Here is a 17,071-nt window from a genome sequence, read left to right as displayed (position 1 = left end):
GGAACGGATTCAAACATGGGGTTTACATACATTTGATACCGTTCCATTAATTCCATTCCAGCCATTACAAGGAGCCTATCCTCCTATAGCTCCTCCCACCAGCCTCCACTATATCAGAGGAGCCCCACTTTTACACTACTGGTACCAGTCTATTTTTAATCATCTCAATCTTATTTCTATTCTTAAGTAGTCAAGAAAATGTGTGTTCTTTTGTGGAGCAGCGACAACATCTCCTGGCTAGGATGAATTGGCAGCAGCTTGATGAGGATGACACAAAGGCTCTTCTGTGTCACTAGGCTGTGATGCAGCAGTCTCTCTGCTCTCTCTCGCTGTCTGTGGAATTTATGCAGAGGTTTGGGAATGTGCTCCAGAATGGCTGGCACCTTTACAGAGCACTCCATAACATGAGAATGATGACCTACATGCAAGACTGGAAACAGTAGCCCCATCACATGATCTTCATCATTATGACTTAATGTTTTCCCTTTTCACAGAACTGTGAAATACAGAGGGAGTGGTATTTGGAAGTTGTATCTCACAGTAACAATGTGTAGGCAGGTTTACAGAAGTATGCTCCAAATTGCCTCTGAAATACTAAAAGTATTTCCACCAGCAGTCCTTATTGGTTTTTTTTAAGCAGTAATATTCTGCTTGTCAAAAATGTTATACGATAAAAAATAAAATAAAAATGATTCTCATATACACTGGACAGGTGCACACATACAGTATAACTATCAATTGAAACAGTCAGGTCCAAAAAGATAAGTTCATCATCAGAATGCAGCAATCGCAGCGCTCCTCTGGTCATGGCAGCTGTTCTCATTTCAGTGAAAGCCTTCTTACTGTAGTGCTAGCCGAAATAAAGAGAACGAGGATACATTTTAAGAGAACGTAAGCGTTAACATTTTTATAGCAGGAGAAATTGTAAGGGAGAGGAGAGAGAGGGACAATCTGAAATGCTGCTCAATGACACCATGTACTGGACTTCCCCTTCATCCCTCTGCCCTGTCATGCCCTGTCATGCCCTGTCCTCACCACCCAGAGGGGAGGAGGATGACACTCAATACCGGCTCTGTGTCAAAGTAATTAGGCTAAACATATCCTGGCCAAGGAGAAGAGGGGATTGAATAGGAAGCCCTACAGTCCAGTGGCACTTGGATAGCATACAGAGGGAGAAAAGAGAGCCACTAGCAGTAATTCTCAAATGATCTGTTTTGGTTATTTATAGCAAAGGCAACAAATGGCAATTAATCTCTGTGCAATTGCCACATTCCTCCTGCCTTTTCCTGTTGAGTGGAAGGACTTAGAGGCTATGTATTATCAGCAAGAAGGCCTTGAGGGATTTGAGGGTGGGGGTCTGTGATTCATTCAACTAACATGCACACTTTCATCTGTCTCCTGTGTGTGTTTGTGACTAGGACATTTTAGAATGTACAGTATGTGCATTTGTAAAAGGTTCTGATATCCAGCACTTTTTTTTGTCTCTCAAGTGTCTTTTTGATAGGAAAGGGAGGCGTGTGTATTCTGATTTAGTTACATCTTTTTATTTAGTCACATGCACATGTAGTTTCAGTGTACTGCGATTCTTAAGCGCCGAGAACCCAACAGTGCAGGTGTGAATGAAACAATAACAATTATCCTATATGTTTACAACTGTGACAATGATAAATCTACAGTAAATCCACTGTTTAGTCATTCAAAATTGGATTATGGAGAATTTATTAATTTGCTGTCCGACAGCTTTAGATTTAAAACAAATCTCTTGGTATTCACTTTAGATTACAATCCTTTTTAAATCTGAGAAGTTTTTTTATTTTATACAAAATGTCATACTTTAACAAACAAGGCCAAACTCAGGGGAGTGAATAGTATACATCACAGATGGTCATTTAAGCAGGTTTTAGGATAGTAGGTTTTTCACTGCTAAGTGGATCACTTGATTGATCCCAGACAATGACTGGTATAGTTTGATTACTATCCCTATTAATCATCATTAATGAATCTGCCAAATTTGATTTAGAAACAAAAATAAAATAAAAAAATACAAAGTCATTAGTCAGCAAACACTTAACATGGAGATTAACCCCGACTTGCTTGTTAGTAAATGTCATTGAGTCTCTCCATATAGCTGAAGAGAGGGCATTGGAGGCAGACCTGCCAACCAACAACACTACAGCCCCACTATGTAAACAGAGATATGCATGAAAGGCTGCGAGGGGGCCCATGCATGCCTGTGGGAGTATGCAGTGCGCTTCATGGTTTATGCTTGAAAAAGAGAATCTTCCTACTAATCTGGGGCTTGATGAGGAATTCCCCCTGCATGGAGGGCCATTCAGGGAAGCTGGCTCTATGCTCGATCTACTTGGTGATGCATGAACATTGAACTACAGTATGGAGTATAGAAAAGCTATGACATGTAACATGGTAAATTATTTGGTGGTTTATTGTATTAATTATGGTGAATGTCTACTTTAGCTTAAATGTTCAATCTTAATCAAATCAATATTAAACATCTACATTTAGAAATGTTACCTTTCCATGTTAACCAGCACAACTTGTTTCCCATTGTGAGCAACTATTGCCCCCTGGTGCTCAGAAATGGAAGTAACTGGTCATTTCTTTGGAAATCATCCTGGGCCTCATCTGAGGGTCATGTGCTCGATTACCCCCAACACTACATATTTTTGCTGTGGCCTCAGACAAAAACACCTGATTCTACTTGGCAACTAATCATCAAGCCTTTGACAAGTTGAATCGGGTGTTTTTGTCCTGGGCTACAACAAAAAACGTGTGCTATTGGGAGCACTTGATGACCAGAGTTGGAAAACACTGGTTTAGTGGATCCATCTGTTTGAGGCATATGAAAGGCAGTGGGTGCCAATTTCTGAAGCAGGTCACCTGAAAGGACAGAGCTAGAACCATTCCCATCCACCAGGCCTGTTCTGCAGCAATCTGTTTGCATGGAGTCCAGTTGCTTCCGAGTGGCACAGCGGTCTAAAGCACTGCATCTCAGTGCTAGAGGCTTCCCTACAGACCCTGATTCGATTCCAGGCTGTATCACAATCGGCAGTGTTTGGGATTCCCATAGGGTGGCACACAATTGGCCCAGCGTCGTTAGGGTTGGGCCGATTAACAGACTTGCCTGGCTTAATAAAATCATTCACAATAGAACGAGCAGGGTATTGCTCAGAGCCAGTATGATTTAACGTTCAGTGCACCAATGTGTAAGGGCTGGACAGGGCGCACACACTGAACAAATAGCTCAGTGCATCACAGAGAATAGTGATTGTCTGCTATCTACAGTGCCTTCAGAAAATATTCACACCCCTTGACTTTGTGTTACAGCCTCAATTTAAAATGGATTAAGTTGAGATTGTGTCACTGGCCTACACACAATACCCCATAATGTTAAAGTGGAAATATGTTCTTTAAAAAAAAAAATGTTTTACATATTAATAAAAAATAAATCTATTGTCTTGAGTCAATAAGTATTCAACCACTTTGTTATGACAAGTGTAAATAATTTCAGGAGTAAAAATGTACTTTACAAGTCACATAATAAGTTGCATGGATTGTGTGCAATAAGTTATTAACATGTTTGAATGACTACCTCATCTCTCTACCCAACACATACAGATCACTGTAAGGTCCCTCTGTAAAGCAATGAATTTCGAACAGATTCAACCACGAAGACCAGGGAGCTTTTTCAATGCCTCGCAAAGAAGGGAACCTATTGGTAGATGAGTAAACATTTTAAAAAGCAGACATTGAATATTCCTTTGAGCATGGTGAAATGATTCATTACACTTTGGATGGTATATCAATACACCCAGTCACAGTAAAGATAGACGTCCTTCCTAACTCAGTTGCCAGAGAGGAAGGAAAACCGCCCTCACCACAAGGCCATTGGTGACATTAAAAGTTAGTTTAATGGCTGTGACAGGAGAAAACTGAGGATGAATCAACAACATTATAGTTACTCCACAATAGTAATCCAATTGACAGAGTGAAAAGAAGGATGCCTGTACAGAAAAATGCCTGCATCATGTTATGGGTATGCTTTTAATCTTTTAATTTAAACTTCTCCTGTCCTATTCGGTGTCCTGTGTGAATCTAAGTGTGCGTTCTCTAATTCTCTCCTTTCTTTCTCTCTCTCGGAGGACCTGAGCCCTAGGACCATGCCCCAGGACTACCTGACATGATGACTCCTTGCTGTCCCCAGTCCACCTGGCCATGCTGCTGCTCCAGTTTCAACTGTTCTGCCTTACTATTATTTGACCATGCTGGTCATTTATGAACATTTGAACATCTTGGCCATGTTCTGTTATAATCTCCACCCGGCACAGCCAGAAGAGGACTGGCCACCCCACATATGCTCTCTCTAATTCTCTCTCTCGTAGGACCTGAGCCCAAGGACCGTGCCCCAGGACGACCTGACATGATGACTCCTTGCTGTCCCCAGTCCACCTGACTGTGCTGCTGCTCCAGTTTCAACTGTTCTGCCTTATTATTATTGGACCATGCTGGTCATTTATGAACATTTTAACATCTTGGCCATGTTCTGTTATAATCTCCACCCGGCACAGCCAGAAGAGGACTGGCCACCCCACATAGCCTGGTTCCTCTCTAGGTTTCTTCCTAGGTTTTGGCCTTTCTAGGTAGTTTTTCCTAGCCACCGTGCTTCGGCACCTGCATTGCTTGCTGTTTGGGGTTTTAGGCTGGGTTTCTGTACAGGACTTTAAGATATCAGCTGATGTACGAAGGGCTATATAAATAAATTTGATTTGATTTAATCGGCACGGACTAGAGTTTTTTAGGATAAGAGAAACAGAACAGAGCTAAGGCAAAATCCTATAGAAAAACCTGGTTGTCTCCTTTCCAACAGACACTGGAAGACTAATTCACCTTTCAGCAGGACAATAACCTAAAACAAAGTCCAAATATACACTGGAGTTGCTTACCAAAACCATATTGAATGTTCCAGAGTGGCCTTTAAAATCAGATTTTTTAAAATTGATGGCAAGACTTAAATGGCTGTCCTGCAATGATCCAACTTGACAGAGCTTAAATATAAATATTTGTGTATGCAAAACATTAAGAACGTCTGCTCTTTCCATGAGACTGACCAGGTGAATCCAGACTGACATGGATGTCACTTGTTAAATCAGTGTAGATGAAGGGGAGGAGACATGGATTGTGTATGTGTGCCATTCAGATGGTGAATGGGAAAGACAAAAGATGTAAGTGCCTTTGAACGGGATATGGTAGTACGTGCCAGGCGAACCGGTTTGTGTCAAGAACTGCAATGCTCCTGGGTTTTTCATGCTCAACAATTTCCAGTGTATTAAGAGTGGTCCACCACCCAAAGGACATCCAGCCAACTTGACACAACTTAGTATAGTCTGTGTATGACACTTTAATTAGCTAAAATTATATTTCATTAACTTCTATTAAAAATTAACTTAATCATCCCACAAATGTGTTCCAACAGTTAAATACTGCAATGAGAAAAACAATGTCCTGAAGGAGAATGTTTTCTTTTCCTTTTCAAAGGTAGATCCAGCGAAATGACGTTGCCACGTTCAGCACCACATATATTGCGATGAGTGAGATGCAAGACTTCGCTCCCAGTCACACACAGTATCTGCACGTGTATGAGTTTGCGTCTCATGGTACGGGACCAAAACAGCAGAGAAGTTTAGCCTCACGGTTCAACACTCTTAGCTGCTGCAGAAATTGATCCCCTATGCTGTTTACTTTGTGCACCCAAGTCATATCGTGGAGTCTACCTCTAACTGGGATTTGTTGTAGAATCATGGTGCAATGAGTATCACAGTCTGGTAAAACTCATAGTCCGTACTAAGACAACATGGATATATCGATAAAGGATTTTCAAATGAGTTCTTTCAACATTAGTGCTCTCCCCTGGGGTCCATTCAATTTAAATTACCATGTGAACTGTACATGAGTGCAATTCAATTATTTGTATACCACAACCCGGACAACCAAATATACACAAGACACTCATTCACTCAGACAGCTCTGCGAATGTGAAGGATGCGGATGTCAGGACTGTTATACTCTGGGTCCTGCTTGTTCAAAGGGATCTCCTCAGACTGGAAGTCTTGTAGAAGCAACTGATTGGACAACAGAACAGAGGAACAGCACGTCATTGAAGAGGAAGATGGTCCTAAGATCTCCACAGAAGAAATTAAAAGTTCACATATAACAGCTAACTACATTTCCTTACACAACAGTATATATGATAACAAGAACTGAGATTTCTCACCTCAAAAAATTGTTTCTCCACTTTGGGGTTGACACCCACTGTGCGTTGCTCATAGCAGCAGATGATGGTGGTCTCCGGTCCAACCAGGTGCTTCAGGGTTTCCACCAGTGGCTTCACGGACTAAGTACAACAGACAGTAGAAAAGTTATTTTTCACCCATGTATTGAACTCAAAGTAACTCATCCCACTATCAATAGTGTTTTATTACTAAATGTGTTGGGCAGTTGTACAGGTGTTAAAGCTATAAAAAGCAAGTCTAACAAAAAATGAGTTTAGGTTAGTACCCCCCAAAATTAAAATTGCACAAATTCAGTATCACAACAGTAAATGATAAAGTACAACACCTGTTCATAATAGATGCAGTCCGCCATCAGGATAAAATGTGGGTGTGGTAGAAACTCTGACACATTTTCACCCCTTTAAAAAGGTAAGAGAATTCCACATTTGAGACATGAACAAGGAAGGCTAGATTACATGGCCCATCTATAGAAAAGCCATGGTTTGCTTACACATTATAGCCTACTGTGATAACTATGGTTGTAGTTTGCCTTCTCTTAGGAAATAGAATCTATATTAACTAACAAGTACTGGGATAAGTACAGTACAGACCATTTTAGTACCTTGGCTTCGATGGATCCACTGCTGACAAGTTCCTGGTTGTCTTGGATATTGACTTGGAGTAGAGACTGCAGGTCCTCGAGGTCTGTCACAGTAACCTGAGCCCTACGGGACAGAAAGAGAGAGGGATTAAGACAATATGTTCATTATGATTAAAATAATTTCATCAATCCGTTCTGTACCAATGTAATTTCAGACCATTCGATAGGTAGCGAACGTAGCTATGCATTTATATACAGTTCAGCTAGACAGAAACGTTAGCGAGCTATCTAATGTTAGATAGTTTACTTTAGTTAGAAGCGAAGCAAATATTCAACGATTCATATAGATAAAAGGCTCACAATAACATTTAGAAGCTAGTTAACGTTACTCACCCCAAAGATGCTGCCATAAGGCCCACAACTCCTGTTCCTGCTCCTAACTCCAGAATGTTTTTGCTAGCCCACATGTTCACGCCCGAGCAAGGGTCATACAACGGTTTAGTTTCTAAATATTTTGACAGGACAATTGCTGCATCCCACACCACACAACCGACGTCTCCTTTAAAGCACTGTTTGATTTTCAAGACAGATCCGTCGTTTTTCTCAACGTCTCTTGTAAAATAATTATTGTGGTGTAACGTATGCTCCGCCATCTTTTCTTCTTCGTTGAGGTATAACGGCGGTTGGCATCCAATAAATGTTGCATTACCGCCACCTACTGGAGTGTTATGAATACAAAAAATATATATATATATTCAAAATATAATTTTTAAACAAATAAAAAACACAAGAAATACTCTACCATCTAACACTACACTCACAAATAATACAACGTAATAATAATAAAAAACAAAACTCCCACGTCTTCCTTCTTTCAATTCTCCATATTTTAACAAGGCTAATCTGAAAACAAGGCTCCCTAAATTCAATCAGCATATTGATTGCGCAACCCGGGCTGGCAAAACCCTGGATCATTGTTATTCTAACTTCCGCTACGCATATAAGGCCCTCCCCTGCCCTCCTTTCAGAAAAGCTGACCATGACTCCATTTTGTTGCTCCCAGCCTATAGACAGAAACTAAAACAGGAAGCACCTGCGCTTAGGTCTGTTCAACGCTGGTCCGACAAATCAGATTCCATGCTTCAAAATCACGTGGACTGGGATATGTTCCGCATAGCATCGAACAACAAAATTGATATATACGCTGATTCGGTGAGCGAGTTTATTAGCAAGTGCATTGGTGATGTTGTACCCACAGCGTCTATTAAAACATTCCCCAACCAGAAACCGTGGATTGATGGCAGCATTCGCGCAAAACTGAGAGCAAACCACTGCTTTTAAATCGGGGGTGATCAGAAACATGACCAAATACAAACAGTGTAGCTATTCCCTCCGCAAGGCAATCAAACAGGCTAAGTGCCAGTATAGAGACAAAGTAGAGTCGCAATTCAACGGCTCAGACACGAGAGGTATGTGGCAGGGTCTACAGTCAATCACGGACTACAAAAGACAAACCAGCCCCGTCGCAGACCACGATGTCTTGCTCCCAGACAGACTAAACAACTTCTTTGCTCGCTTTGAGGACAATACAGTGCCACGGACACGGCCCGCTACCAAAACCTGCGGGCTCTCCTTCACTGCAACCAACGTGAGTAAAACTTAACCTTTTAACCCTCACAAGGCTCCTGGCCCAGAAGTCATCCCAAGCCGAGTCCTCAGAGCATGTGCAGACCAGCTGGCTGGTGTGTTTACGGACATATTCAATCAATCCTTATCCCAGTCTGCTGCTCCCACATGCTTCAAGAGGGCAACCATTGTTCCTGTTCCCAAGAAAGCTAAGGTAACTGAGCAAAATGACTACCGCCCCGTAGCACTCACTTCCGTCATCATGAAGTGCTTTGAGAGACTAGTCAAGGACCATATCACCTCCACCCTACCTGACACCCAAGACCCACTCCAATTTGCTGACCGCCCCAATAGGTCCACAGACAACGCAATCACACTGCACACTGCCCTAACCCATCTGGACAAGAGGAATACCTATGTATTCCTATGTTCATCGACTACAGCTCAGCATCTAACACCATAGTACCCTCCAAACCCGTCATTAAGCTCGAGACCCTGGGTCTCAATCCCGCCTTGTGCAACTGTGTCCTGGACTTCCTGACAGGCCGCCCCCAGGTTGAGGGTAGGTAACATCTCCACCTCGCTGATCCTCAACACTGGGGCCCCACAAGGGTGCGTTCTCAGCCCTCTCCTGTACTCCCTGTTCACCCACGACTGCGTGGCCATGCATGCCTCCAACTCAATCATCAAGTTTGCAGACGACACTACAGTGGTAGGCTTGATTACCAACAACGACGAGACGGCCCTCAGGGAGGAGGTGAGGGCCCTTGGAGTGTGGTGTCAGGAAAACAACCTCTATGTCAACAAAACAAAGGAGATGATCGTGGACTTCAGGAAACAGCAGAGGGAGCAGGCCCCTACCACGGGACAGTAGTGGAGAGGGTGGAAAGTTTTATGTTCCTCGGTGTACATATCACCGTGTGGTGACAATGCCTCTTCAACCTCAAGAGGCTGAAGAAATTCAGCTTGTCACCAAAAACACTCAAACTTTTACAGATGCACAATCGAGAGCATCCTGTCCGGCTGTATTGCCTGGTCCGGCTGTATTGCCTGGTACGGCAACTGCTCCGCCCACAACCGTAAGGCTCTCCAGAGGGTAGTGAGGTCTGCACAACGCATCGCCGGGGGCAAACTACCTGCCCTCCAGGACACCTACACCACCCGATGTCACAGGAAGGCCATAAAGATCATCAAGGACAACAACCACCTGAGCCACTGCCTGTTCACCCCCGCTATCATCCAGAAGGCGAGGTCAGTACAGGTGCATCAAAGCGGGGACCGAGAGACTGAAAAACAGCTTCTATCTCAAGGCCATCAGACTGTTAAACATCCATCACTAACATTGAGTGGCTGCTGCCAACATACTGACTCAACTCTAGCCACTTTAATAATGGAAAAATAATGGAAAAATTATAATAATAAATGTATCACCAGCCACTTTAAACAATGTTTACATACATTACTCATCTCATAAGTATATACTGTACTCTATACCATCTACTGCATCTTGCCTATGCCATTCGGCCATGACTCATTCATATATTTTTATGTACATGTTCTTATTCATTCCTTTACACTTGTGTGTATAAGGTAGTTGTTGTGAAATTGTTAGGTTAGATTACTTGTTAGATATTACTGCATGGTCGGAACTAGAAGCACAAGCATTTCGCTACACTCGCATTAAGACCTGCTCACCATGTGTATGTGACAAATCAAATTTAATATCTCCCTTCTCAGGCTCTAGGGCATGAGAAGGTGGTACGGCTTGTGACAATATAGCATGTAACTTCTTCGCCAAGAAATCTTATAGCCCCAGGAACCGCTCCTCCGCTTCCACAATGATTTATTTATTCATGGGCCTTCTCTCCACCTTGGCCGTGTCATTTATCATTGTAGCTATAAAGGCCACAAAATCCACCTTCTTAACCTTTAAAATGTCAGGATCCTGCTGGTGAAAGGCAACCCCTGCACCATGCAGTGAAGGCCTATCCACCACCATGGACTCTTCAAGTGCCCCCATTCACATCCTCAACCCTTTTAACAGCTGCTGCACATATGCTCTGGATAGCCCTGACTTTGGACTCCTCATTCTCTTTCACCCTTGTGGGCATTTGAAAGATGTGGCTTCATGGTTCCCACCACAATTGCAACATGTCACATGTTCATTACTTTTATAACACATAACATGATATTTTCCACAACTTGGACATCTTGGCTTCTCCCTTCTGCAAACACTTGAAAGGACCTAAAGCTTTACAATGATCTCACTGAATTAGTCTTGGGATAAAGGCTCTGACTCTGTAGTTAAGATCCCCTACTCAAGTGCAGTTAGGGTGACTCCATATCAAAAACAAAAGAACAGAGAGACTTCACTTCTTCATTCACCACTCAATTTGTGCATCAATCACTCCAGGAATATTTATAGTCTCTTCAACATCTACTTCCCACGAGATTCCAGATATAACCTCTTTGATGGGTGCCCTGTTCCTAAGAGACACACACAACCCTTCAAACATGTAAATTCGGGTGAGAAGCAACACATTTTTTCTGATGCTCAGAAGCACAAAAAATCTAAACCAGCCCGCCTCTCATGATCCTCACAGCCTTCCCTCTACCCAGCACTTTCTCCACCAGTTTAGATATCTCAAATGGATTCCTCAAGATTGGTAATTTGATCAGCTGCTCATTTACAAGCCATACTCCTACAAGGCACAATGTGACATTCTCATAAGTGTACTCTACTTTGCTCCGTTTTCCATTCTTTTGGACAATATTCGAATTCTCCTTGATTCTACCGCCATTAGATTCAGAATCCACTTCATCGTCCGCTTCCGCATTTGGCTGGCTAACTAGCTAGCTCCGTAGTAGGCTCCTGCCAAAGACAGTACAGGTTTAGAAATGGTCTGCATTACTGCCACTGGCAACAATGTAGTTCCTCTGGGAGATTTTCTGGGGTGTAGTCATTATGCCGATTCTGTTCTATGGTAGGTCCCTCCCCGTTTCGTTCCCTTTGCTCCCGTTTGGTTCTTAAATGGTAAATGGTTTCCGTAATGAATACAACCCTGGTAATTTCTCTCTGAACGCCATCTTGTTCTCTACAGTTGTTTTCCGCTTCCTTATTATGGCCACTGTGACGTGTAGCACCTCTAACCGGGTTTTTTTAGTTCTCCTTGCTCTTTTACCTTCTTCAAAGTTGGTAGGTTGCTTGGTAGTGGTACCCTCCTTGGCAACAAACTTGGCAACCAAATGGTGATGATGATGAATTATGGTGTGTGGGCCAGACAAACATGACCCTGGCAAATTATTGTAATGTTTGCTTTGTCTTCGTGATGACAAACGCAACATCGTTTGTGGGTGAACTTTGCCTGGCATTGCGCTAATGCGCTGAATCTGCTAACTGACTCGCTGACTAACTGGTGGAATGCTTCCGGTTAATGTTCCGACTTGGTTGTGTCCACCTCAAAGACCAATGACCTTCCACCTAGGCCTGGTGGGAAAGTTTTAAATGAAGGTTACCTGAGCGTTGAGGTAGCCATCAACACAACATGCAATCATTTAAAAGATTACAGTTCTTATAAGGAAATAAGTCAATTGAAATAAATTCATTAGGCCCTAATCCATGGATTGCACATGACTAGGAATACATATATGAATCTGTTTGTCACAGATACCTTTATAAAAGGTAGGGGCATGGATCAGAAAATCAGTCAGTATCTGGTGTGACCACCATTTGCCTCATGCAGCGTGAGATCTCCTTGCATAGAATTGATCAGACTGTTGATTGTGACCTGTGGAATGTTGTCCCACTCCTCTTCAATGGCTGTGTATAGCTGCTGGATATTGGCCGGAACTGGAACACACTGTCGTACACGTCGATCCAGATTATCTCAAACATGCTCAATGGGTGACATGTCTAGTGAATATGCAGGCCATGAAAGAACTGGGACATTTTCAGCTTTCAGGAATTGTGTACAGATCCTTGCTACATGAGACTGTGCATTATCATGCTGAAACATGAGGTGATAGCGGTGGATGAATTGCACGACAATGAGCCTCAGGATCTCGTCATGGTATCTCTGTGCATTCAAATTGCCATTGATAAAATGCAATTGTGTTCGTTGTCCATAGGTTATGCCTGCCCTTACCATAACCCCACCACCACCATGGGGCACTTTGTTCACAACTTCGATATCAGCAATCCACTCCACTCCACCATACACATGGTCTGCGGTTATGAGGCCGGTTGGACGTACTGCCAAATTCTCTAAAATGACATTGGAGAGGGCTTATGGTAGAGAAATTAACATTAAATTATCTGGCAACATCATTGGTGGACATTCCTGCATGCAGCATGCCAATTGCACGCTCCCTCAAAACTTTAAACATCTGTAGCATTGTGTTGTGTGTTTTCTGGATCTGTTAGTTGTTTAGCAACCCCTTAGTGGCAGTTTAAGTGCAGCAGTGTAGAACTAACCTGTTTGTGTCATGTGACAGAAAGCCATTTCAGAAGTGAAGCAATGTGTAAGATGTACAAGTGTGACAGAGTAGTTACAATCCTGCAACATCCTTTATAAGCGTTGTAAAATGCAATGTCTGTAAGTATATTTGTTTATTAACACAAGATAAATGCTTATCACATACATGTTATGTTTCTGTAAAAGATTAAGAACTGAGTTAGCTGTTAGCTTCTTTGCATTAGCTTCAGTGCTAGTTCTCTCTAGGGACACCTAGCTTAGCAATATCAAGCATAGTTGCATTCTAGTAACTGTATCTTTGACTAATAATAATAATAATAATAATAATATAATAATTTGACTCTAGATTGAGTATTCTTATTCCTTATTGCGTACATTTAGTGCAGTTATTGTGTAAGACATTCTGTGCTCTATACTACTGTAACTGAAAATGTAATTTTTTGTTTGTTGCAGTTGCACACTGTGATTCAAGTAAACTTCCAAAATGCCAGACTGCTAGTGAAAAGACAGGCGTAGCTACCCGTAAGAGAGGAACCTCCACGTAGAGCAGCAAGAATTTGAGAGCTAAGGGGCTGTCATCTTGGCGCAGAGCAAGCCATCACGACATCGCCAGCTTAAGTCTTGATCCTCCGTGCCACACTTACCTCACATCCTAGCAGAAGGTAGCAAGGAAAATGCTATGCAGCAAGACGAAAACAGAGACATGGAGAATTCGATGCACAGTCTAAGTTCTTGCTCTTACAAATCATCAGTCAGTTCGAGGTCGTCAGCCAGTTCAAGGGTGCCAAAGCGAGAGCCAAAGCCAGAGCAGCTTATGCAAAGAGAGAGATAGGCATTAAGGTTGAGAAGGCCCGCCTCAAAGCTACCTTGGATGCCCTGCAGGAAGAGAAAGAGAAAAATGCTTATTTTGCTGAGGCAGAAATACTGGAGGCAGCTCTACAGGAAGTAGATCTTGGTTTAGCTGGCAGGGTCTCACCCCCAATCCCATGTCAGAAAAGCCTTCAGCACACCTTAGACCACGCTAGCCTTAGTTCAAGTCAGCAGTTCAACAGAGTGAGGGACGAAAAACCACTTGACTCTGCCGACACAGATACATCAGATAACATGCCCTGTGCCACCAACCAAATGCAGACAGATGAGCAGCTTACACCAGGTCATACGATCCTGGCCAGCACAAGCAAAGCTAACAACCAGAGGAATGGAGGGATACAAGAAGGAAGTCACCAGCACTCCTACTCGTTCCCGTGGGATCCCGTGCAGAGCCTCTACTCAAGGTGACCATGGCATAACCCCCACCACCTACGACCTTGCCCGCAGCCAGTTGGTCACTATCAGGTTAACCACATTAGATTATAAACCAGAGAACTATTGGGCCTGGAAAGCCTCCTTCCGTCAGAGTTAGGCCTTTCAGCGGGAGAGGAGCTTGTCCTTCTCATCAAATGGCTTGGCGCAGAGTCCTCCGAGCAGGCACACAGAATAAAGGCAGTCCATGTCAGACATCCTCCACTTGCGTTGATGATGCTCTGAGAGAGAATTGAGGAAAGCTACGGCTCACCCGAAGCCATTGAAAGGTCTCTCTGCCATGTTGGATAACATACCCAAGGTGACAAATAAAGAATCCCAGAGAATCTGTGACCTTATAGATCTACTACTGGAGCTTGAAGCTGCAAAGCAAGATGGCTACCTACCTGGTTTATCATTCCAGGACACATCCAGAGGGGTGAGGCCAATTGTAGAGAAGCTCAAAATTCAAGCTAGAAAACAACGTCACCTTCCCTCCATTCTGGGTGTTCGCCAACTTTATCCGTAGAGAAGCCAAAGTCAGGACAGACCCCAGCTTTAACCTCTTCTCCTCCCATGCGGCAACCTGTCAGAAGAGACAAGCAGCAAGACAGACATGGGAAGACAATATCTGTCCACAAGACAGTGTCTTCAACTGGAAACACGGGGGATAAGAAGAAACAAGTGGATTTGAATAACCATTGCCCCACCCACAATAGGCTCCATCTGTTAAAGAAGTGTAGAGGTTTCAGAGATAAGTCCCTAGAAGACCACAAACAGTTCCTCAAAGAGAACTCTGTGTGTTTTCAGTGTTGCTCTTCCACAAATCATCTCGCCAAGAACTTGAAGGAAACGGGGGAAATGCAACAATTCCGAAAGTGACCGGGACCACTCAGCACTCCATCCCGGCCCAGCTCCATGGAAGTTAAGCTCATCCCCTTCCTCTTCAGAGCATGGCGGGGAGGAAGAGGAACCGGCCAATCAGGAGATCACATCGAAGTGCACCAAGGTGTGTAGAGAATAAATGAGCGCGAGAGCATCCTCCAAGATAAGCCACATTAATGTGTTCCCCAAAGGACGTTGTGAAGATTCCAAAAGGATGTATGCTAAACTGGATTAACAAAGCAATCGGTCTCTAGCAAGATCAGAGTTCTTTGACATTTTCAAAGTCAAGGCGTGTGCGGGACTCACAGAGACAGCCGGTAGGAGGGCCTGTGGTTACCTTGTGGAGTCAGTCGGTGAGAAGATGAGTCTCCGACTTCCCACACTCATCAAATGTAACCTAGTCCCTAACAACCACTTAGAAATTCCCGCTCCAAAACACCGCTCGCCACCACAGTCATATGATACGCAGATCCCACCTCTGGATCCTGACAGACATACTTCTCCTCTTAGGCAGAGATATCTTTTTTTTTTTACCCTTTTTTCTCCCCAATTTCGTGGTATCCAATTGTTTTTAGTAGCTACTATCTTGTCTCATCGCTACAACACCCATACGGGCTCGGGAGAGACGAAGATTGAAAGTCATGCATCCTCCGATACACAACCCAACCAAGCCGCACTGCTTCTTAACACAGCGCGCATCCAACCCGGAAGCCAACCGCACCAATGTGTCGGAGGAAACACCGTGCACCTGGCAACCTTGGTCAGAGCGCACTGCGCCCGGCACACCACAGGAGTCGCTGGTGCACGATGAGACAAGGATATCCCTACCGGCCAAGCCCTCCCTAACCCGGACGACGCTAGGCCAATTGTGCGTCGCCCCACGGACTTCCCGGTCGCGGCCGGTTACGACAGAGCCCGGGCGCGAACCCAGAGTCTCTGGTGGCACAGCTGGCGCTGCAGTACAGCGCCCTTAACCACTGCGCCACCTGGGAGGCCCAGGCAGAGATGTCTTGAGAGTACATAAAGTCAGGAACCAAATTAACGGTCCTGCGATGCGCCATTTGCCCAGAAACTAGACCTAGGTTGGGTTGTCATCTGCAACGTGTGTCTAAGAGGTGCCCACAAACCATCTCAGGTGAGCTCGTTCAATACATCCATCTTGGAAAATGGTTGTCCAACCTAACTCAGCCCATGCAACAGTCAGGTTAGACTGAAGAAGAAGCTCAGTTACGGAGCACAGCAGCAGATCCTCGACGAGCAAAACCTGCAAGACAACTCACTGATACTTACTGCAGAGAACCTGGGTCAGTCAATCTGCTGTGGCACCACTAGCGATCACAAACTTGCACCTTTGATCAACGACACGAGATTCCTTCAGATCATGGACATTAAGGTCTGCCAAGACAGCTCCAACAGCTGGGTCACGCCCTTGCCCTTCCAGACACCCACACGACGGCTGCCTAACAATAGGGAGTTCGCTTAGTCATCTCACCTCACTCCATTGTACTCTAGAAAAGTGGCCTCAGATGAAGGAGCATTTCCTCGAGTTTGTGCAGAAAATGCTCCTCAATGACCATGCAGTGGTAGCTCCACCACTCCAGGAAGGTCTAGAATGCTGGTACCTCCCTTCATTTTGAGTCAATCACCCTAAAAAGCCAGACCAGATCCGCGTGGTGTTCGACTCAAGTGCACCCTTCGAAGGAGTCTCCCTCAATTATGTACTCCTCACAGGCCATGATCTCAACAACAGCCTGCTGGGGGTACTCATGAGGTTCAGGAAAGAACCCGTGGCCATCACTGCTGATATCCAGCACATGTTCCACTGCTTCGTGTTGAGGGAGGATCACAGAAACTTCCTCCGCTTCCTGTGGTATTGCAACAATGACCCCAGCAGTGACATTGTGGACTACAGAATG

General features: G+C 44.0%; 1 protein-coding gene across 1 annotated transcript; it reads right to left on the bottom strand.

Annotated features, from left to right (window-relative positions):
* Nucleotides 1-5,400: 5,400 nt before the first annotated feature.
* Nucleotides 5,401-7,573, bottom strand: vcpkmt (valosin containing protein lysine (K) methyltransferase). The gene is made up of 5 exons (XM_035742919.2): nt 7,282-7,573; nt 6,899-7,012; nt 6,634-6,706; nt 6,290-6,409; nt 5,401-6,137 (listed from the first exon to the last, which is right to left on the bottom strand). The coding sequence occupies exons 1-5, from the start codon at nt 7,539-7,541 to the stop codon at nt 6,033-6,035; spliced, it is 672 nt and encodes a 223-aa protein (XP_035598812.1). The 5' UTR covers nt 7,542-7,573; the 3' UTR covers nt 5,401-6,032.
* Nucleotides 7,574-17,071: the final 9,498 nt, after the last annotated feature.

The sequence above is a fragment of the Oncorhynchus keta genome, chromosome 29, assembly GCF_023373465.1.
Source record: "Oncorhynchus keta strain PuntledgeMale-10-30-2019 chromosome 29, Oket_V2, whole genome shotgun sequence".
Lineage (NCBI taxonomy): Eukaryota > Metazoa > Chordata > Actinopteri > Salmoniformes > Salmonidae > Oncorhynchus > Oncorhynchus keta.
This window is presented reverse-complemented; position numbering and strand designations above follow the sequence as displayed.

What these genes read in the sequence shown, in the direction of transcription:
- vcpkmt (XM_035742919.2), bottom strand. Translation starts at nt 7,541, where the DNA reads ATGGCGGAGCATACGTTACACCACAATAATTATTTTACAAGAGACGTT. An exon ending in CTTATGGCAGCATCTTTGGG is followed by an intron (nt 7,013 to 7,281) that starts GTGAGTAACGTT and finishes TCTGTCCCGTAG; the next exon opens with GGCTCAGGTTACTGTGACAG. An exon ending in TGGAGAAACAATTTTTTGAG is followed by an intron (nt 6,138 to 6,289) that starts GTGAGAAATCTC and finishes TTGTCCAATCAG; the next exon opens with TTGCTTCTACAAGACTTCCA.